The sequence below is a fragment of the Lipophrys pholis genome, assembly GCF_963383615.2.
Source record: "Lipophrys pholis genome assembly, chromosome: 9".
NCBI classification, from domain to species: Eukaryota; Metazoa; Chordata; class Actinopteri; order Blenniiformes; family Blenniidae; genus Lipophrys; species Lipophrys pholis.
In genome coordinates this window covers 17,518,686-17,540,906 of record NC_137639.1, presented here as the reverse complement: position 1 = coordinate 17,540,906, position 22,221 = coordinate 17,518,686, and the positions used below count along the sequence as shown (strand labels likewise).

Here is a 22,221-nt window from a genome sequence, read left to right as displayed (position 1 = left end):
TCATCATCGGTGGCCACAGTGCAGAAGTCAAACACACAAAACTAGAGGAAAAATGAAGAAAGTGAACAAAGTGCTCCACGTCTGAAACGGGACCTTCAGACCTCCATGTGCAGGTCAGAGCTGGAAATTAGAGGCGACGGGAAGAGCACTGTAATTTGGAAGAACAAATCTCAAATCACGAGAAATTTACTTCATCTACTTAAGTGCTTGTATTTATTGTAACATTTATTGTGACAAGATGTTCACCTGATGTTGTGCAGTCCTTATACCCACCTTAAGGTTTGGTCGTTGTTTGACACAAGGTCAGTCGATTGGCACTGTGTGCCTTTCCATGATAAAACAGTTTCAACTTTATTTATTATTTTCTTTAAACCTTCGGATGAACTTTCTTTTTCAAGCCTGCAACAACTTGCCACTGCCCCATTCCCTATACATTGCAGCCAGTCAAACTTACATTTATTTCCTTCATATTTTATTTCAGCTGTTTGTATTTGATGTTTTTCTAAGCTTGTTGTGGCTGTGTTTTTATACGAGAAGCCATCTTTGTACGTCATTTATTTTTGCTTCCATCCTGTACATTTTGCAAGTAAACAATAAAAGTAATCTAGATTTACTCAATTCGGTCTGGGCTGGAAAGAAATAACGCCCAAACTAATCTGCCTTCACAGAGGTCTCTGATTAATCACGTTCTTACAAATTATTCAGGCTTACACTTTCCAGCTTGTAAACGGATCTATTCACACACTGACTGCCTTGCCAAGAGGAGATGCTCTTGTCGAAAAACCGAGCGCATCAAATACAGTCAATCGAATGTTGGCAGCTTAGCAGTGGTGCTGTTAAAGCCATCGCCGCTGTGGCGCACTTTGTTTTTCACATTAACTTTTGACTTCTGGTGTTTTTATTCAGGGCGGCGCAGTAGTGAAGTGGTTAGCACTGCCCCCACAACACAACAGTCTTTTTGTTTAACATCGTTTTATTTGACTATTTTATTGTGTGATGGAGGGAAAACGAGCGATGTAAACCTCCCTCCTTTCACTTTAGCATATCTTCTCACCAGTGGTGGCGAAGTGGGCACCGCTTCTTAATCTCACGCAGACTGAAGGCGAGCACTAACATTTAATCTCACATCTTTGGATGTGACAGATTCTTCTTTAGACGAAAAAGTTGTTATTTTGGAGCCAAAGGCTGACTTTTTTCAATACATTCACCCATTGCTTGTATTTTATTGTGGTCTCTTTAAAAAAAAAAAAAAAAAAGTGCAAAAGTAGGTGCAGATATTTTGGAGGCTTTGAGGGTTGAGGCCTCACTGCGGTCTTTGTTGTTCTCCAATACTCTTGGAAAGCTCAGTTACACCACAAACGTGGATCCACAGACACAAAGTGCCTCTTTAAAAAAGGCAACAGTGACATCAGTCGTCCACATTTAAGTGAAGATGGAAACATATTACAGTTGGATACTGACAAATGTTCCTCATGGTTAATTCAATATCCTGTCCCTGCTTTCTGCCTGGAGCCAAGGTGAAAACGTCTGTGTGGCACAGATTAAATTGAAGCAGCCGTTGAGCACAGACACACTGAGTCCAGGCTCAGACAAAAACAGCCTCTGCAGTCTGACCCGCGGTCGACAAACACAAAAAGAGAAGCAGACAGTCGATCTCTGTCTGCTCTTCATTGTTTCTCTTCTCCATTATTTGACGATTTCATAAACTTTGCCTCCTTTTCTTACTCTTGTTGCACCTTTCAAGTTGTATGTTATTGTTGAGCACAAAATTTGACTTGTGAATTTTGTTTTTGAAGGTGTTAATAGTTGCAGTTAAAACAAAAGGCGGCTTTATTATTATAACGCGGAGCTGTTGATTTTGTTTGATTATTTCTATCATGGCCTCTAAAGAAGGAATCTTAATTACAGTTAAAGCGTTTAAAATGCATTTCAGTTTATAATCAAATTGATTTGCAGTAATGTGCTCACTCATTTCACATTTTTTGCAGGTCATCTCTGAGTTACCAGGAAGTGCAAACGAGCACTGCGCAGCGTCAAGGGAACGTGTGATTACAATAATTTTGTATTGCAACAGCAATATGATTTGCAATAAATACAAACAATTAAGTAGATGATGTTGATGTTTTTGTGTTTGGATTTTTTATTTTTTTTTCCTTCTTGATACTAGTTTAAAACAGCTGTGCGAGAGCCTTGGGGTTTGGTTTTTACAAGCAGTTGTGCATCCACAGTTTCCACCAGAAGAGTTTAAGTTTGTTGACTTTGTTGTTTTACGGCCATTTTTCTTGTCCTGTTTTCTTATCTTTCTTGTCCTGTGACCAGCAGGAAAAATGCAATGTGCACTTAATGAAGTGAAAAATGATGCGTTTTCAACACAGGGTCTCTTCGTTTGAAGATGATGAGCTTCACATTGCTTTTTGTTTGTCAATTTCTTGTCAAACTCAATCTACTCTGTGCAATCTGACGTACCTTCTCTTTAAAAATCTGTTGATACCGAATGCCAAGCTGCTCCTATAAGTTCTTCTTTTCCAAGGTTTTTTTTTTATCATTTGTCTGTCTCTGAATGTAAAGTACATGGAAACATAATGTTTTGCACTGTAGTCAGTCTTTTGCAATGAGTACGGTATATTGCACATGTTGATACTGTGATGTGATGAAGTTAGTGTAATATTACTTTTTATTACTTGTTAAAGTTTGTATTTGTTTTACTCTAGGAGCCAAACAAATTGCTCAATTTCACCTTGAGTGGGAAAGACCAGTAAACAATTAGAACTAAATATACAGGCTTCAATAGCATTGAATGAATCAGAAATGGCAGCTACTGATATGGACAAATTCCAATCACTGTCTAAGTAATCGTTTTACCTTGCAAGATCATCCCGTGGGTCAGCCTGGACCCTCTGGCCACATGTTGGACAATACTATTCTGCACTTTGTAGATGGAGTTACACTTGCCTTTATCATGGAGGCTAAACTAGCTGTGTGAAAATGCTCAAATCAGTGGCACAATTCACTGAACACGGACTGTCAAAACATTCAGACTGATGATGAAGACTTGTGACATCGCGCAGATGTCTGATCACACTGTCCCTCTCGGCTACAGTCACATGACTCCTGTCGGCACGTTCACGAACCACCAAAGAGCCTCGTGAGCGATCGGCAGCACTCGGCCCGCCGGCTCCAGATCAAGAGCGTCTGTCTGCTGCGTTCTCCAACCATCTTCAATCTTCAAAGCAGACCAAAACGCTTGACCTCGCCCTCGTCTTCACCGCAGCTCTGGGGTTAGCCTTTCCTAATTTAAACCCACTCTGGTTGCCAAGGCGAGGGAAGGCCCATCAGCGTGGCGCCACACTGGGCAGGACCTCCCCTGAGGATCCAGGCCGTGATATCCCTCAGAAACCACTGGGATCCCCACCTGACCTATCACGGGATCTCTGTGGGATCTAATTGCAGAGGAGAGCCAGCTGTCAATCACAAGCAGTATTGGGGGAATCCCATTGGGCTGAGAGGTATTTTAACAAGCCTCAGCAAATCTTCCACTTTATTATATCAGATTTTTGCTTGTCTAAAGCTTTTTTGCCGAGATACCAACAGAGTGTGATCTATCTGAAACTCATTGGAACTTTAAATACATTGTGTAGCATTTAGGAGTAAGATCAACATTGTACCGCGTCCTCTGCTGTTTGAATTAAATAACGTATGAAATCCTGTCCTTGCTGACAGCACATACCATGAGTAATTCTCATGACGATAACCTCTAGAATATTTAAGGTATCTAGAATTAATTTTTTAAAAGACAACCAGAAAGTAGAGCGGTAGAGCTTTGTGTCTGCATATTATTTGTTACAGCAAAACACACAACTGTCCAATCACAGACAAGATTCACCAGCTTGAGCTCCTCAATACAAAACAACACAGTAACTGACCGAGATTGAAAATCAAAGTTATTTTGTGAAAAGGTTGAGAAGCTCACACTCCTGGCAAATCACTCAGCAATGTTACATCAATAAAATCTCAATGAATCCAATCTCGTAGTGAAATAATAATTGTTGTGATTACATCTCAAACATGCTCATCCACAACGCTGACAAACATCAAATGAGAACCTTGAAAAGTTGATTTTGTGCCTGCTGACCTGCTAGTTTTACGCCATTTAATACAGTCTCAGGACTGATGGACGTTAGTTAAAGATGAAAGTTTTAAAATCACCACATGACTCAACAATGAATAAACATTTAAGTATATAATGTTTAAGTCTTTGTGCTCTGGGATGTGTACTTCCAAATAATAGAGTTGTTTCTCCTCACCAGTGAGCTACATCGTTTTTGTTGTTTTTTATCACATGCTCGTCTTTTCAGACATTCCTCTGCAAGTTTTGTACTTTTGTGGCTGTGACTTCTAGAATATTGCCAACAGATATGATTTAATGTTCAATTATTCATGATCCAGTGCAGTAGGGCTCCATCTGATTGGACAAATGTGTTTATGTACAGAGCATGAACACATCATTTCTGGTTGAGTCTGACTTTTGCAATATGCATTTTGCCTATATCAATTTCCAGATGACAGTAAATTTACAATACATCATACAGCCCTGTTCCGTTTCCTCCAATTACAATCTTCAGGCCATTAGCTTGAGGACTTATGACTTTTCTAAGATCCTGAACTACTGTGCATTAGAGGAATGAAGCTCTCTGCGCCCTGCAGACTATCGGTTATGTAACAAAAATGCTTTTACTTTCCTTTTTTTATTAATTATTTATCAGTATTCAAGAGAAAAATCACAGTATGCACAGCCAGAGCAGGCATTTTTATTTTGCAGCTGACTTTGGTTATGAGGAAATAATAATAAGTCTTCAGGATTGCTGACACGGGGCTAATAATTAACTGTGAACTGAGCTGCTCCTAAATTACAAATTGGATGTGATGTTTAATTTCAAGCCAAACGAGCAGAAGAAATGTGCTGGCCTGAAGTTATTCTGCCAAGAAAGAAATGTTTTTGGAAGAGAGAGAAGACAATTCTCTTTGGAAACGCGTGGCACACGTAACCACCTGGGGTTCAGGGATGAAAAAATGTGAAGCTTGTTAACATCTTCAGACAGCGCGAGCCGCAGCTGAATCTCTACTGAACTGTCAACTGTCTTTAACACAGTGCGGCTGTATGTGACACCTGGCGCTGGAAGTGGGTCGTGTCTCATGACAGTATAGTGTCTCTTCCAGGGAAGTGTGAGTGATCCAGGTGTCTAATTGACCAATTTGTGTGTCACTCACTCAAATCTGCAGGTCCTCAAAAAGAGCCATTAGTCAGTGTATTAATGCAGCGTTCCTGGTTTCCTCCACTGCTGAAAGACGGGATTAAACCTGCTTGCAAACTCGTTTGATTTCCCCCTCAGATTTCGTCACCTGCCTGACACAGCAGACCACAGAAAAAGACGAAGTTTAAAGAAGCATTGCATATATACATGTGCGTGCCCCTGACTTTCACCTGGAAGTCCAGGGTTTGGATCCCAGTGTGGACAAACATCTTTAAGGAGGAGTCTTTAAGTAGTAAGACCCTCAGTGCTATGGCAGCCTCCCTCATGGTGCCACTAAACATTGGGGGGGTGGGTTGGCAGCTTCCATTGAACCCGGTTTGGTCAGAGTGCATGACGTGGGATGTTACTTTTTCTATTCTGCCTACTTGCGCTTTAATGTTTATTCTGAGAGGTGCATTGATTAGTGATATTGAGCAATCGCTAAATGGGACGAGGGAAAATTCCAAGGACTAAATTCAAACTCTTGACTCAAAACAGAACAACCAAGAGCATGTTGTCATTTAGTTGTACTGTTTCCACCTGATTGGCTGATATATTTATACATATCTTCAAGTTCCACAAGACGAAGGAAAGAAAACAGGCTCGTCCCACAATAGCGCTGCCTCCTGACGGCTTTCGTCAACTGCTAATGAAGTGGCTCTGTCTCCCTCTGCGCCCAGACAGGCTGCGACGCCCCCATGTTTCCATGTCGGGAACAGTGAGACGGACAGAAGGAGGACGGAGGATCGTAGGAGAAGCAGCATGTAAAAGAGTAGAGGAATTCCAGTTTAGAGGCGGCGGGCAAAGACTGACCAGTCAAAGAAGAGACGGATTGGGCCTTAATGACACGGCGATGACAGGCTGAGTGGGGGTATGCACGGCTCCTGCAGGAACCGAGGTAGAACCGGGTGTAAGAGGAGTCATGCAGGCTTGTATGGCTGTGAATAGACGTCCGCTCTTTTATCCAGCGTGTCTCCATACCTGCACTGATCATACACGAGGAGAAACAAGAGCAGTGAAACCTCCGGCTGTGCATCGATGGCTAATTTCCGACGTGGCTCGTTACGTTACGGGCCAGTGGTTCCCCCAGGCTCCATTTACCCGGCACAGATGCATGATCAGGCAGGAAAGGTTGTGCCTGATGTGGTGGGAAAAGATGATTTTTTATATCTCTCTCATTGTATTTTGAATAAGATCCGCGTCAGGTTGTTGCACTTGTTAGATAAATCACAGAACAATAAAGATGCACCATTAGCACCATGGGTACTTGCTAATACAACACTTAATCACGCAATTACCATTTTTGAAGATTTATTTATTTTTTTTTACATAATGGTCATTTACAGACTTTAACTGCGTTTTTCTTCTCTAAAACATACCCATTGCACTCAAACTGCGTTTTTGTATGCGATTCCAGTCTGTTGACACCAAGTAACATTTAATGAAGTCAAATATTGCCGAGCATTGTTCAAATTGTAAATAAAATTCACTTATATAATGCATTTTCACTCTTTTCCAACAGTCTAAAAGGAGCCCCATAGACTCACACGTCTGTACAAATACAGCCCACATTCGTGACTATTTCATTAAGTTTTCCATGAAAAACAATTGCGATTAAAAAAAAAACTGACCATGTGAAAAAAAAAAAAAAATGCATCTATCAAAGATTAAAAAAAAAAGTAAAATATTACAAAAATTGCATGGGCAGTCAAAAACTAATGTTTATGTTTCCTTGTTTTGTTGAAAATCAAGACAATATGAGCAGAGTTCTTTCATGTGGATTTCCAGAATGAATCTTAACAAAGAGCAAGTTTGTTTTAGTTTATTTAAAGACTTCAAATATGTTTTTACAAAAGATCTGAAGAAAAAATATCTCATCCCACTGTTCAGTTTTATTTAATTGTATCAATATTTGAAATAACAGCATCACTGATTCTTCAATGGGACGCCAGGGCCAGCAGTGGACCCCAACTCAAAGCGCTTCACATGGTCACACATTCACTGAAACAACAGATTTGACGGCTGCAACGACACTCTCAACCTCAACTGGGAGCAAATCGGAGGTTCAGTGTTTTGATGAAGGACATTTCATTGGTGAACAGTTTGAGATAGAACAAACCACCGACCGATTCTAAGATGACCCACTCTACCAGCTGCCGGGTCGATGAAAAAAGTGGTGTAGACAGCTTGATGAAACTGTGACGGTGTTGAACTCAGAGCTCCATCCCATCACTCCATGGTGAAAACAGGCCTAAACCTGGAACTGCTCTGTTCAAGCTGGGACATTTACACCATGGGTCCCTGTGAAGGCCCTCTCCTGCACGAGACTGCTTCAACCCTGCTTATTGAGTTTATTGGAATAGTGTAGATCAGATGAAGGACTCAAACTGTACTGTACTCTGCTCAAACTTGAATTTATGTGAATAAGTTTTTTTGGGGCAGTAAAGACTCAATATTTGAGGGCAGTGGCATTATTAATTAGTGCTTTAGAATCATAGACACACAGTCCCTAAAACCCTGAAGGATTTTACATGTCAAAGTGTTTCTTAAGACTTTCAGAATCAAACGGCATGCGTATTATTTTTGAAACCTATAAACAGAATTTGGACATAGTTTTATATTTTGTGTACCATTACTGTGAGTGATTAAAAGAAACAAAGAGAAATGTATAACTTCAGAACATTTTGGTCACTAATATTCTCCAAAATTCTTTGATTCTCATAATGAGGTAAGATCTGTGTGTGTGTGTGTGTGTGTGTGTGTGTGTGTGTGTGTGTGTGTGTGTGTGTGTGTGTGTGTGTGTGTGTGTGTGTGTGTGTGTGTGTGTGTGTGTGTGTGTGTGTGTGTGTGTGTGTGTGTGTGTGTGTGTGTGTTTGCGGCTGCAGGTCAGGATTCAGAAGCAAAGAACAACAACCCCCAAACAGCTGTAGAAACAGTAACCTGAGCCTGACAGAGACCCTGTGGAATCGATTTACACTCCAGCAACAATACCAGAATACACTACATTAAGCTATCACACAAACCGGCACGACTGGTGCACGGCCGACTGCAACAAAGTGACAATGATGCATATAGGTCCCTTAAAAATAACTCGACAAACTATAATTTTGGAGAGTTCTCAGCTGCCCGGTTATATTTTCCAAGTCATGTGTGGGAATACCAGAGCTCATGCGTTACAGGCTCGGCTCTCCCTCAGAGAGCTTGGCCTCAGTTATGTAGAACTAATCAATAAAACTAACATATGCACACATAAATATAGAGGGGGAAATGCAAGTATGTATATTGATAGGAAAACATTGACTTGCGGTCACAGGACAAACCTTTAAGCCCATGAGTGTCATCCACTGCAGAAAAATCAATCTATTTACAGTCGGCCTACATTTGGTGATCAGATTTCAACAGATATACAGGCGATGGGGATGTGTGTGTGTGTGTGTGTGTGTGTGTGTGTGTGTGTGTGTGTGTGTGTGTGTGTGTGTGTGTGTGTGTGTGTGTGTGTGTGTGTGTGTGTGTGTGTGTGTGTGTGTGTTGCTTTGTTTTGCGTGCCTGTGCCTGTGTGTTTTTAGTAAATCTTGGTGTGGTTGGAAGGGGGGTTGGCTTAGCGGAGAGATTACCAGTTTGCTGTGAGAAAAATGGGGGCATGGGGTCAGTATTCCTTTCTAGGGGGGTCCCAAATCCATTCCTAAAGAGCCACGAGATTACAAAACTGAGATTGAGCCCACAGATTTAGAGGGATGAAACGTCCTGTGAGAACCTCCATAATATGAGGGGATTTGATAAATAAATAATTCACTCTTTCACCCCTTTAAAACACTGAACAACCTGTGAGACTCAACTGATAAAACTCAGCATCACTTTAAAGGGAGATTTGAAAGATTTTGCGCCAACAATTATTTGTTTCCAATTTTTTTGTACAAATCTTTTAACATCCTTTCCTAAGCTCTGGTTATATCCTGTTTTCCAGACATTTCACAGTATTTTCACTTACCTAACATTTTGTCAGTGTTTGTTTTTTTCATTTTTAATAAAAATCTCACTTTGCAGGATTCTTTTCCACAAAAAAAGTTCATGTTAAATACATATATCTGTCAGCTTCTTAAAAATAGCTCATTTTCTGTCGGCCTCATTCGCACATCATCTCTCAAGGATTAACAAGGCTGCAGTTTGCCAGACAGAGGTCACAATAACCGTTCAAGAGAGTCTGACTTGCTTCAGAGATCACATTTTTTCTCCCTATCACTGCAGACACACTGAAAAACACTTGAGATTAACACTGCAAGGCACTTCGCCCGCACGTTTTGTTTGGTGGATCTGCTGCTTTTAGCTGATAAAGGTATCAGAATGATGTCTGCTGCAAAAGCTACAGCCGATGCGTCACAGTCTTCTGTATCACAAGAAATTTTATAACGTGGGTTCGAGGCCAAGTTCCAACGAGACGAAAATATAGTAATAAATGACAAATAGAAGCTTTAATGAAATGCGATAAATAAGTTAAAAGTTTAGTCTGTGAAAGAGAAAGTGGTATGCAACTGACTGAGGCCTATATATATATATATATATATATATGAATTTTTGCAAAGGGGACAGGACGATGAATCAATGAAGGAAGCTGAAACTGTGTGTTGTTTGGCGACAGCCCCAAAACCTGAAAGATGTGTGTCGAGGAGTGGGGCGAGATCCCTGCTACATTGTGTGCAACCCTGGTCAATATTCACTCATGAGGACAAAATGCAACCCAGAAAATTCCAGAAAATTTCATTTAAGACTGAGCTTCTGGTATTTGTATGTTCTGAAACTTTATTTCAACTCCCTTGTCTTCAGACAGAGTCAAAACAAGTGTCTCTCTCTCTCGTGCCGTGATAGTGTGTGTGTGTTGCCTTAAGCAGGTGTGGTAGTTAAAGGTAAGGCACTGAAAGGAGCTCAGTGTTTTGCTTCTTCTATTTTTTTTGCTTCCACCCTCCGGTGGGTTTCCAGATGGGACGCTGTGAGTCATCACGTCTGTTGAGACTCCCACCACAACGTCGTCATACCTGAACGCTACCAGACATGTCTGTCTGTCTCTGAGGGGGGCTTTCATGTGAGAAGTGGCGGCTGTGCTCTCTGCTTTTACAGCCTCTTCCATAATTTCGCCTGTAAATCTTCTCCGCAGCTCACTTCTGATCTCAGATTATAAAGACAACACACGTAGCTGCTGAGAGGACGATACCTGAGGGCCACACTTGACTCAGTCTTTATGCCGTAAACACACTTGACATCTTAACCTGCCAAAATCACTTCATCTGGTAATCTAGAATTAATCTTAAATGAAATACTGACAATTAAATAGAAAATTTTAAAAATTAAGTTCTCATTCAAATCAACAGTCAATCTACTACTAAGATTTCCCTATATCTGACATTTAGGTGGTTTACATTCGAAAGATACACTGCCAAAGGCTTAAAGATATGAAGTACATGTTTTAACATGAAAAGGTTCAACTTTATCATCATCATGATATCAATATAAGATACATATTGCGAAGAATTTATGTTCACACTCACACAAGTCACAAAAATCAACTAATTTATTTTTTTTTCAAAATTTTGTCAATAGCAGCCTTGTATATTTCACACCTATTGGCCCAAGAGCAGAACAGCTGGTGGGATCTGCACGTCTAAATAAATTCCAACATTATTATTTAACATGTTTATTTTTGTGTTTAATCTGGTCTATGAGTGACGTAGCTTCAAACACTGAGGGAGAAAGATGTTGTCCTCATTCCTTTTTTGGGCGGGATTGTAGATCCTACAAATTCTTCGCTGTAGTGTGTACCCTGATTATAACTCTCGCCTGATCCAACAACATTTAAATCTTCCTATGTTCCCAGATATGGCAAATACAACTTCATTATAACTGTACAATATAACTGAACCTGAAAACTAAACAAGGGTTGGCTGCAGCAATTCATAACAGTATACTGCGGCAACACGGTGTAAAAGATGGATGATTTAAATGACCTGGTGTCAGATATGTTTGGAGAAGCCATTTATATTGTATAAATGTCCAATGTGTGTTTATAAAAACCAAATGAGCTGCTTCCCAATCATTGTCTGAAATTCTTGCCTCGCTGAGGCAAATTTAAATCAGGTCTGGCATGGCTCATGATGACTGACCAGCACTGGTCTCGAGGGGTCAGGAAATAGAAAAGTTATAGTTTCCAACATAATCACAAGGTAGTTTGTCCCAAAGTCATCACACTGCACTACGGCTCTAAATCAGTCCCAATGACTTCATTTGATGCCGTTTTAAAAAAAATGTCTTCAGCAAAGAACTCAGCTCATGGAGGGCCGAGGGTCGCTCGAGGAACTGGAGAGAAACAGCAATTCACTATGTTTGATTACTTAAAAGCATTTTGTTTTCTATATAAAACTGGACTCTGATGCAGCCATCTATGCTGACTGTAAGCAGCCATCCACCCTCACCCGGGAGCAGAAGAGAAGCAATTGTTGTCAAATTGTCCGTGTCGTTTTCTTCTGGTATCATTTTTTTGAGTTTGAGAAATGTTCTTAAAGCCAAGATTTTTTTTAAACGTGTCAATCTATTACCTGCTATTGGCAGGGCAATTAAATTATAAAAAGTTTTACTTGTAATCGAGTAGCAATCAGTTACTCGAGTGCCAATTATCAGTATCGTTTTCCGCCTCTGAGCTCCGGTGAAGTGATTCGACCTGCCCCTCAGGACATTATTAACCGACTGTCTTGTCTTTGCTCTGAATTGTTAATTTGCTTCCAGTCTATGTTATTGTTTTTCCATTGTTGCGACAGGCCTCATCCGCTGCTGATGTAAACTTGTGTTCTTAATTCCCATACAACATCGTAATTACACGAGCAATCGCGCCACAAGGGACTATTTTGGATGCAAACAGGATTAACTGGTTTTCTTCTCCCGTCCAGATGAGCCAGCACAGCGTAGGAAAAAGAGTTGTGGGACTCAGCGACTTAACAACAAGCCGACACCACTTTGTGGGCTGCTTTTGTCTGAAGTAATGACGGCGCGTGAGGCAGGTGAGTCAGTGGCGCTCATCAGCGGAGAAAAAGGAAAAGCCCGGAGGGGGGGGGGGGAGCCAAAAGTGAACCAAAAGGCAAAGTCCAAAGAGAAGAAGAGGAGAGTGAGGCCATCACACACCTGTTTGAAGAGATTACACGTAATAAAAGAGTTCCACGCCGTGGGGGAGGAGTGTGAGCCGGCTGAATTAATGGGTCACTTTTGTCTCTCCACATGTCAAACAAAGAGTTTCTGTTGGCTCGGATGACAAAGTTTCTTTTTTACAGATTTGACGCCCGCTTCATATGTGACGCTAATGTGGAACACGTCCAACATATTTTCACTTCAACAGTCTTCATGCAGGAGCGTTAAACTCTTTTATATAGTTTTAGTAAATGACCCTCCCGGTGGTTACTTTCAATAAAAGTCTTGACCTTGACAGTTCAGAGGCCCGTCGTTACAAGCGCCAGGTTTTCAGTGCAATTTGTACTTTCTTGCCGTATAAAGAGTGCAATTGACTAGACATTCACGTTCTGTCACTTTAGTAAAAGATGGGCAGTGGAGGTGAGGAACTAGAAGTCATGGAAAGAAGCTTGCAGCTGGAAATTTGCTGGTTTGAATGCCCCCCCCCCCCAACCATCAGAAACAACAAAAAGTGCTTCACATGATCAGTCATATTCACAAATCACCCATGGCTGATATGCAAGATGCTTTTTACAGCATTAGAGTTCATTGTCTGTCACAAGCATAACACAACAAGACGGGTTTCTAAACTACTAACATTTGGGAAAAGACGGCAACACGCCTTCCACCAAATGAACTCCAGCTCTCTGTACCCCCAGGTCTGATTAATAAAAGCTTTCTTCCATTATGAGGATTTCATAAAGCAGGTTTTTGTAGCTCGAATCCATTTTTTCGAGGCCTTTCTTTCAGCCATCCACAAAATCTGAAACCGATATTCAGAGAGACGTTGTGTGACTGCAAGTCAACAAGGAGCAAACTCCAGAAAACGCATTGACATATTGGACATGTTTTCTGTGGCATCTTTTTTTTAACTTCAAAATCCTTTTTTCTTATTATTATTTTTAACCAAACGCTGCATTGATGTCTTACCCACAGTTCAACACACCTATCAACATTCCAGTGAAAGACTGTGCAGCTCTGAACTGGTAAAATTACCAGTTTGGTATGTTCCATTTCCAAATTTTCAGCATTCTTTTAAAAACATTAACCTGGCACACACTCTGCTGCACATATGTCAACCAACAGGAGGATGGGATGAAATCAAGATCAGGAGGTGCATCTACAGTCGTCACTTTGTTTTCTGCTGTTAACATTGTTATAAAGCTTTATAGTGACAAACGGCACGTCTGAAGCGTAAGTGTTGTAACGCCTGCCGATAAGTAGTAGAAAAGAAAAATACGGTGGAAATAATTTGTGTTCAACTGACATCAGACCCACTGTTGGGGACTTCCCACTTTCCCAGTAGAAAGTTCCCAGTTTGTCTGCGTTTGATCCACTTTTCCCAACTTGGAAATATGACCTTTCCCATTTCACAGTTGATGTGGACTTATAGCAGCACCATGAAGCTCATGAACAAATGAAGATTTGGACTATATGCACCATATATATTCTAATAAATCCCTAGATTTGTCAATTTATTTGATATTCATAGATTTTAGATGACATCAATGCAATCTGTCTAAATGAATTAACTGCAACGTTACTGTATCAGTTGAGTTTATGGCCGTTATGAAAGGGAAAACTTTGATTAAAAACTCCCTCAGCAGCAAAAAAGGAAGTTTGGGCAAAGCTGATTTACATAATGAAGCATTTACCTCAAGATCTAATTATTTCTCTTGGGATATGATGGAGGCACAAAAAACTGAGGGTAAATTCCAAGTGTTTTCAGGCCATAAGCACAATCATAAACAGGCCGTTTTTAACTATCAAGTTTAGTTATTAGGAATTCTGCTGCCCCAAGAGGCCAAAAACTCATTTGGCTCGATGCTGTTTTGATGCTTTTCCCTTCAAAATATCCACTTGAAGTGAAGGCGTTTGATCATTTTTATTATTTATCAAATAAATTGCAGTTCATTATGCAAATGAGTGTCATGTTTTAAGCTATGAATGAAGCCAAACCAGTTTTCTACGGGCAATAAGCAGCAGATTTGAAGTGGAGCTCCCAGACTTGACAGAACTCTGTTTGATCAAGTTTTGTTCCGCTACAGTCCCCCCACCCTACTGTCCCCCTGTAAAAACTGCCAGCCATCAATGTTCGGTTTCGGATCCATTCACGCTCTACAAACCTCGTTTCAACTGAGCGTTGCTGATTTGGCGTTACAACACTGCAATATGGAGCTGGAAACATGAGGCACTCAGCAGGATTGATCACCTCATCTCCCCGTTTGAAAGAACAATGTCTCTAAAGACTTGTTTTATAGGTGAGTTACATAAATACACTTAATATGCCGAACACGTCGCTGAAATGTGCGTTGAGGGGAAGATCTGCGTCAAGCTGCCAACGGTGGAAGTCTGGACCGAGCTGCAGAGACTCAGTGAGTTTCACAGGATCCACGATGACAGCCTGAAATGTGACTGACACCAGACACACATGGAGGGGAAAGATGGAAGCCGCTCAGTTAAAAATAAGCCAGAACCAAAGCTCTGAGTGCATTTGCTCATAGAATCATCAACTTTTACTCGGATGCATTGTCAATTTTTGAATGGAAAAACGTCAACAGAGTCCTAGATTTGAAGAGGAAGCTGTAACTGAGGAAATGGCACAGTGAGAAGGGAAATGGGTGTAGATCCAAAGAGAGAAAGAATAACAAAAATCAGGACATAAAAGTGAGGAGACCAGAAAGATAAACCACTTTTGACTGGAGATCTGATAGGATTGTCGCCTTTGTATCAAAACGAGCGTTTGTGTGATTATTCAATAGAGATGCAGGCATGTGAAGACAAGATAATGGCTTTTACAATTCCGAGGTAAAGTGAGCCCCCTACTGGTCAGAGGGGGAATTTACATTACACGATCAAAATCATGTTTAGGCCAAAGCAGAAACCACGAAATTGATTTTTTTTCTTCTTCTTTTTTTTAAGTTGAAATAAAACTAAACATCTATCTTCATACCACTTTAGCCAACTCAGAGTCGCAGTGGGCAGATTACAATGTGAGTAGACTACATCCTGGACTCACAATCACATTCACGCATACATTCAACTTCTTAGACTCACAGATTAACCACAAAGGCATGTTTTTGATGTATGGAAAGGGAGAACATGCAAAATAATGCCCCTTTGCCCAGACTCGAACAGTCTGGGTAGGATGAAAGGATCAAAGCATGAAATGATAAGTTTTATGATAATATAACAGACACACCATCCACGACACTGGCTTTCCAAAGCCAAGATAATATTTAGAAGGCACCCCAGATAAACCCAAGAGGGCTCAGCTGATGTTTTTAAATACCTGCTGTTGTTTATGCAGAACCTTTTGATTAGATGTGACCGGTTATACAGTATTGTGCCTGACAGGATCATTTGAGCTGATGTAGCTATCAGATTTGGATGCAAACTTAAAATCATAATATTTAAAAATGAGAGAGAGAGAGAAAACAATTATCCAATAACCTTCAACACAAAAATGTATTCTGTTTGCTGCATGTAATCTCACCATTAAGCCTAATCATCCTCTCTTTCAGGCGGCAATCAGCTCAGGTTCGCCAGATCAGACAGATGCAGAAAGGCGGGTGTACAAGTCCACAGTGCATGGGGGCAATTAGGACCACAAGGGCACCACGAGCTGATTCCTCAACCTATTGGTGAAAGCTTTTCGGGCAACTTCAATCAAAGTGCATCTGAAACCACTGAACAAATAACTACTCATAGATTAAACTTTGTGAATGAATGAATGAGGGAATGGCTGCCCCGCATTGTCACAAGCTGTTTTCCAGCACATGACAGTCACACTACTGAACATATAAAAAGTGTCTCCACTCCATCAACAAAGAGAAACAAGTACTCACACGTTTGAAGTCAATCCATCAAGATTTCATCAGCGAAATGCTCAAATCACACCTGCGTCTCAATTCCTCCGCAGCTGCTCACAGACACACTAATGAGCTTTACCCAGCATGCTTTCCTCTCCTTGTTGGGAAGATATCATTTGTGAGTAACAGTTTGCAACCTTAGTTTATTTAGTATTTTCTGCTGGTTGATGTCATTTATTCATTATTCACAAATTAGGGGAAAGTTGCTTTGTCCATGCTCTTGCTCGGTTTGTACAATTTCCCGAGGCATTTCAGCTCCATGTTAACTTTACTGTGTCAATTAAAACTAAGTAAATATCTATTTTGTAATTTTAATGGTGCAATATTGTGCAAACTAATAGAGTTTTGTTTTTTTTAAGAATCTGGAACGAACCACGTCAAGACAAGCTCATTATGATTAAAATATAGCCAGAAATGATTTCCAGAGAAGGAAAGAAACACATTATATGTATGTATAGTTATTTTAAAGCTCCCAGGAAACTTTTATTGAACATGTGTAAGTAGGTCAGAATCAATCTTTGTCATCAGCTTTACATGGTGCAGGTCATCACTCATCATCATCAACAAAAGGTTAAATTGTTTAAATTATTGATGATGGTTTTGATCTTTTCTCATGTAATTATTCAAGCTATACTTTTCAGTTTCCTTGTCCTGATCCTGAATATAGAATAAGAAGAGATTTCAGCAACAAAACAGTCTCATAAATGGAAATTACTCTTCTTCTGTAGGTAAGTCTTCATTGTACCTAAAAGCTTTAGTAGTATTACTCACAAGAACACATTCTACTTGTATTGTCCATTCAATTAAAGGATGGCCAATCCTGCCAAACTACACCATATTTAATTGTATTTGATCATTTTTAACATTCGTGCATTCGCAAACTTTGAGTGCAGCAGTCTTTATTGTAACTTAGCAGAATCAAAACAGCACAATCAAACATACAAGTTCAAACCAAAAGCACAGAAACATCTAACATTATTGTCAAGTCACAACATTAGGGATGTCAAAAAGTCACACTTTGCACATTTCAGTCTCAGTCACAATCACAAAATCTCCCCGCCTCGGTGTCTCTGACATTATAATTTAACGTACATTCATATTTCATACATTTTACTTAATTATAGAAACCATAGCACTCATTTTGCATTCCTGATGCCCGAGGAATATCTTTTTTTTGTATTTCTGCAGATGTTTGTAAGATGTTATGTAACAGATACATCGCACTGCCAAATCTCCCTAAATGTAATCCTCTGCCCTCTCAACAGGTTAAAGGAGATAATCCTCCTCTAATCCACATATCATTGCTTTTAATCTCTTAATCCAGTTTTTGCTAAACTACAGATTAGATTAAGTTTGCTGACAGGTATGAAGGTCTCTTTTCAGGGTTTAAGAAGCACTTTCGGTGACTAAATGTCACCATACGCCTGCAATCGAGGGCTTTTATGTGTTTCCTACGTCAGGCTTCACTGGCTAAAAATAGCAGCTGCTTTCACCTCCGCTGTCCTCTTCATGCACCATGTGGGCAGATATCTGCAGTTTACCTCATCTCAACGAGTTGATTTAGATCAAATAGTGCAACTTAGAAGACTCAAACTGTTTCTTGTTAAATAGGCTCCTGTCAATATTGTTGTAACTGGATGCAAAAGCAAGATTTGATCAAACAAATCAGGGGGAATTCATTCTCGCCATTTAAGTGTTTTGTCTACACCCACTTTTTAACAGGATATTTATTTTGTATTATCAGATCACAGTCCAGTATTTAGGGACTTTTTCTGACCAAATAAATTGCAGTCAAGCTCTGATTTGTGAAAAAAAAAAAATAGCCATGTTTTAGAACCCAGGGTAAGGTCATGTAAGTACTACTAATTAAAAAGGTACAATGAGCTGTAAGAGTAATGGGTGTGATTGTTGCAGACTGAATATCAGGACTAGTGAAAACATCTAAGTATCTGTCTTTGGGTCTTCATAACCATTAACAACGATTAATTTTAATATGTAAGACATCAAGAAGTTTGGAAAATGATTGGTTTAATGCCTGAGGGTGATAGTGAAGCCTTTATTTGATTACGTTTGTCCGGTCAGCCTTGGGAAGTAACTTAAATGATTATTAGGGGGGGTAGGATTTCCTCTCTCCCTGCATTCAACACCATTCAGCAGATAATTTGCAGGCTGACGAGAGGACATGTGTAAGATATACCACCCGTCTCCACAGTCGTACATCTTCATCAGGTTTTCCGGTCGATGTTCTAGTTGGTCTTGGTCATGCTTTTGGTCTTCAGCTCTGCCAGCTTGCTGGTAACAAAGTTCCACTTAAAGGACGCATCCTCGCTGCCTCCTCCCAGTGAGGCGTATTTGGAGAAGCTGTTGTTGCTCCTTCCTCCCCCTCCTTCGCTCTCCTCTCCCTCAGCGACCTGCTCATCCTGACCCTCCCCTCCTCCGGCCTCCGTCACCGCCTCCTCACCCTGCTCCTCCGCAGCCTCGTTCGTAGCGGCGGCGGCGGCGGCGGCAGCGTTGGCTGCAGCTTCGGCCTGCTTCTTGGCAGCCCAGTTGGATGCAAAGCTATCCCAGAATGCTGTGCGCCTGGTGGGTCGAGGGGGCTCCTCCGGCTTCACTGCAAGTGGACTGACAGTGCAAACCACAGACGGGCCTTTAGAGTTTCACCTTTCAGCCACAACAGTGTTTTCTAATCCTCAAGAACTCACCTCCCATTTGTTTCAGAAATTTAAAAAAAAAAAAGATTTATCTGAGTTTGGAATGGAGTTCAAGATAAGTTAAAACACATTATCTAATGATGGTTAATTTATGTGTCCAGCCATCTAAGAATATCTTTAGATGTGAGGAAAAGTAAACTATCCACGAACTATAAGAATATTCAGACTTGCAACGGCAGGACGAAAACATTCAAGCCAGCAGATTTAGAAACAAGTGCACCACTTTACTGCCCCAATCACTAATAACTCTATTAGTATTATTCAGTTCTCAGTTTGTAATCATTTCAACAACGTATTCTTCAAACAGTGAGTGTTTCAAACTCCAAATCAAATGTTACAGATACTGTGATGATTGAACCCTAAAACACCCCAGGGGTCCACAAGACTGGCTTCGTTTTACTAGATGGAGTCTTAATATGAATTACAAAGAGACATATGAATAAATGACACATATTCAAACGCACTGGTCAGGGACGGGCGGACTCTCAGTCTCCTCCAGAAGCTGGTGTTCGTCATCTTTGTTGAAGAGAGATGATAGCCTGTTCCAGCTTTTAGCCCCAGCCCCCTGCATCTGAACACACACAGGGTCAAAGGTTACATATAGAAATTATAGTTCAAACATTAGCCATTACTACAATCTCAAATCTTTTTTTATTATATTTTGTCTGTGAGATTATTATATATTACTCAGTATTTTTTTTAGCAAAACTGTGGCCATCTTGGAGCAGAGTTGTTCGTATTTACATACTTTCCTGGCCATTTGGGACACAGCACTGGGCCCCTCATCCTCCTGCACTGGACTCATATCATTCTCCACATCTGTGACCTGCAGAAGCATAAAACTGAATGATTGATTGCCTTTTTCATTGTGATCATAGATCAATAGTGTGCGGCTTGAGCATCAGACGTTAAATGAACAAAACTTCTGTTTACAGCAAGGCACTGATTGACATACAGTCACAGCATTTATTTACTCCAGGCGCCATCTTGTGCCCTCTGTGGGAACTCCAACTTACTTTCCTGCACTTATCATTGCATCAATCGAATAAAAAGTGTCATCATGAAGCTCTGCAGAAAGCCCGACAGTGAGACAATCACTACATTCACTTTTGTTTCAAGCAGGGACACAGTAAAACCATCTAGCGTTGCACAAAAATCTTTATTGTGCACTTCTATAAGCAGATAATTGCACAGACTGGCACCAATTATCAAATCTGCCTATTTGATAAATGTACACGTCTGCACCAAGCAGGATGCATCCTGAGAGACAGGACTGTTTAGCAGCAGAGTCAGAAAGACTTCTCATCATGTGTATGAGGTTTTCAGGTTGTCAAACTTGACTTCAAATTACTTGAGTTTCATTTCCACACCGGTGCCCGTCTTAACACGAGTCGGGGTCAGAGCAATACATTTTAGTCGTCTCATATTTCACAACTGACTGTGGAGCAGGAGAGACTTAAATAGCATCGATGACAACTCCGTACATAATTCTGAACGGAATCCAGGCTGTGCGTGGAAACACGGGCAGCAATGCTCTGATGGAGTGAAAGACTTTGGTGTGACTCCGTCAGCTGGAGGATCTGGAGGATGTGAGCATTTCCCCCCGAGGCCCTGGCTATCTGTCTCGACCCCCTGTCAGTCAGTCGGTGCCAGCTAATCCGTTTGTTCAGCTCCTGTGCAGGATCAAGTTTCTCAGCTCGTCTCAGATCTGGGTCAGTGCAACACAGTCTGTTTCACCGGTACCAAAAACTGGACAAGAGCACCAGTGCTGCAGGAATCAATCCTCAAATTGAAAAATAGTGTGCAAAAGAAAATTCTTAAGATTAAAGTTTTACTGTGTCTAAAAATATTTTCAGTGATGCATCTCCATGGCTGGATTGTTCAAGTCTTTCAAGTCTTTCATCTAAATATTTAGGGTGATTAATTTAGTGCTATGGAATCGGAATTTTGATACCACACAACCACAAACCTGAGAGGGAGATGATGTGCACTTTATGCACAGAGGAACATGCTCTATTTCTCACTATTGTCTGCTGTGTCAGAGGCTACAAACCCAAAAGGTTCCGTAATACTGCTTCTTTCATTAAAAATGCACATTTTTGTAGTGAGGCTTAGTACATTTGCCTTTTAATTGTTCAAAAGTGAATCTATGGCTTCGAATTTAAGTCGACGTAGTAGTAATACTGATGTATGATTCCATCCACAATTAAAAGCAGTTGCTTGTCATTTTAAGCATCTTAAAAGAATCTTCACGGTGTGGATAACTGAATGAAAAGTATTTGGTGGGTGTTATGCAACAACAACAACAAAAATGATCACACAGTAGTGGGTAAACCATAGTAAGGAGCAAAGCCTTGTGTGGGTCTAACTTCTGTCCCAAAGTTCCCATTACACACAAAACAAAACATCCCTGCCAGCTCATCTCACCTTGTAATGAATAAGAAATGATCCGTTCAATAAACACCTGCAGATTTCCTTAATTCAGACCCACCAACCATGTTTTAGAAAAGAAAATTCTGACACATGTCAATATGTAAAATAAAATTTAGATAAAATTCTGTACCTCATCCACAGAGTCTTCCTCATACTCAGGGTTGAGAGTCTTCATCACCTTGCTCCTATAAACCTTCCACATTGGATTCATACTTGCACGAGTCGATGCTCAAATACTCAGGGTCAAGACCTGCCGAGACCTCAGATACCCCTGTGGTCCAACCCTCCACTTCAAGTGTCCACTCCCGGCTGCGGCTCGTCTCAGTTGGGCCGACTATTGATCTGTTTCCATGCGTTGTGACCCCAGCAGATTATAAAATCGGGGAACTTTGTTCGGAGCCGAGCTGTTTCATGCTGCTCCTCCTGCTCAGATTATTGTCTGTCTCGTCTAAGCCAACGAGGCTGACAGCTGCTTTCCTCCACAGAGAGTCTGTGAACAGGTAAAGCTGGGAAGCTCTGCTGCTCGTGCATCAGCAGGTGCACACACACATTCACACACACACACCCACACACACACTCACACACACGTACACACACACACGCGGTAACAATCAGCGTCACGGTTGACAATCCCTGCCTTGGTTACCTGGAGACAGGTGTGGATTTCCTCATTCATATTTTAGAGGGTCTCTTTTCCAGAGCCAGAGG

General features: G+C 40.8%; 1 protein-coding gene across 1 annotated transcript; it reads right to left on the bottom strand.

Annotated features, from left to right (window-relative positions):
* Positions 1 to 17,254: 17,254 nt before the first annotated feature.
* Positions 17,255 to 22,007, bottom strand: LOC308114787 (uncharacterized protein C1orf232). Its single transcript, XM_080471967.1, has 4 exons — positions 21,644 to 22,007; positions 19,829 to 19,906; positions 19,545 to 19,651; positions 17,255 to 18,991 (listed from the first exon to the last, which is right to left on the bottom strand). The coding sequence occupies exons 1-4, from the start codon at positions 21,722 to 21,724 to the stop codon at positions 18,616 to 18,618; spliced, it is 642 nt and encodes a 213-aa protein (XP_080328093.1). The 5' UTR covers positions 21,725 to 22,007; the 3' UTR covers positions 17,255 to 18,615.
* Positions 22,008 to 22,221: the final 214 nt, after the last annotated feature.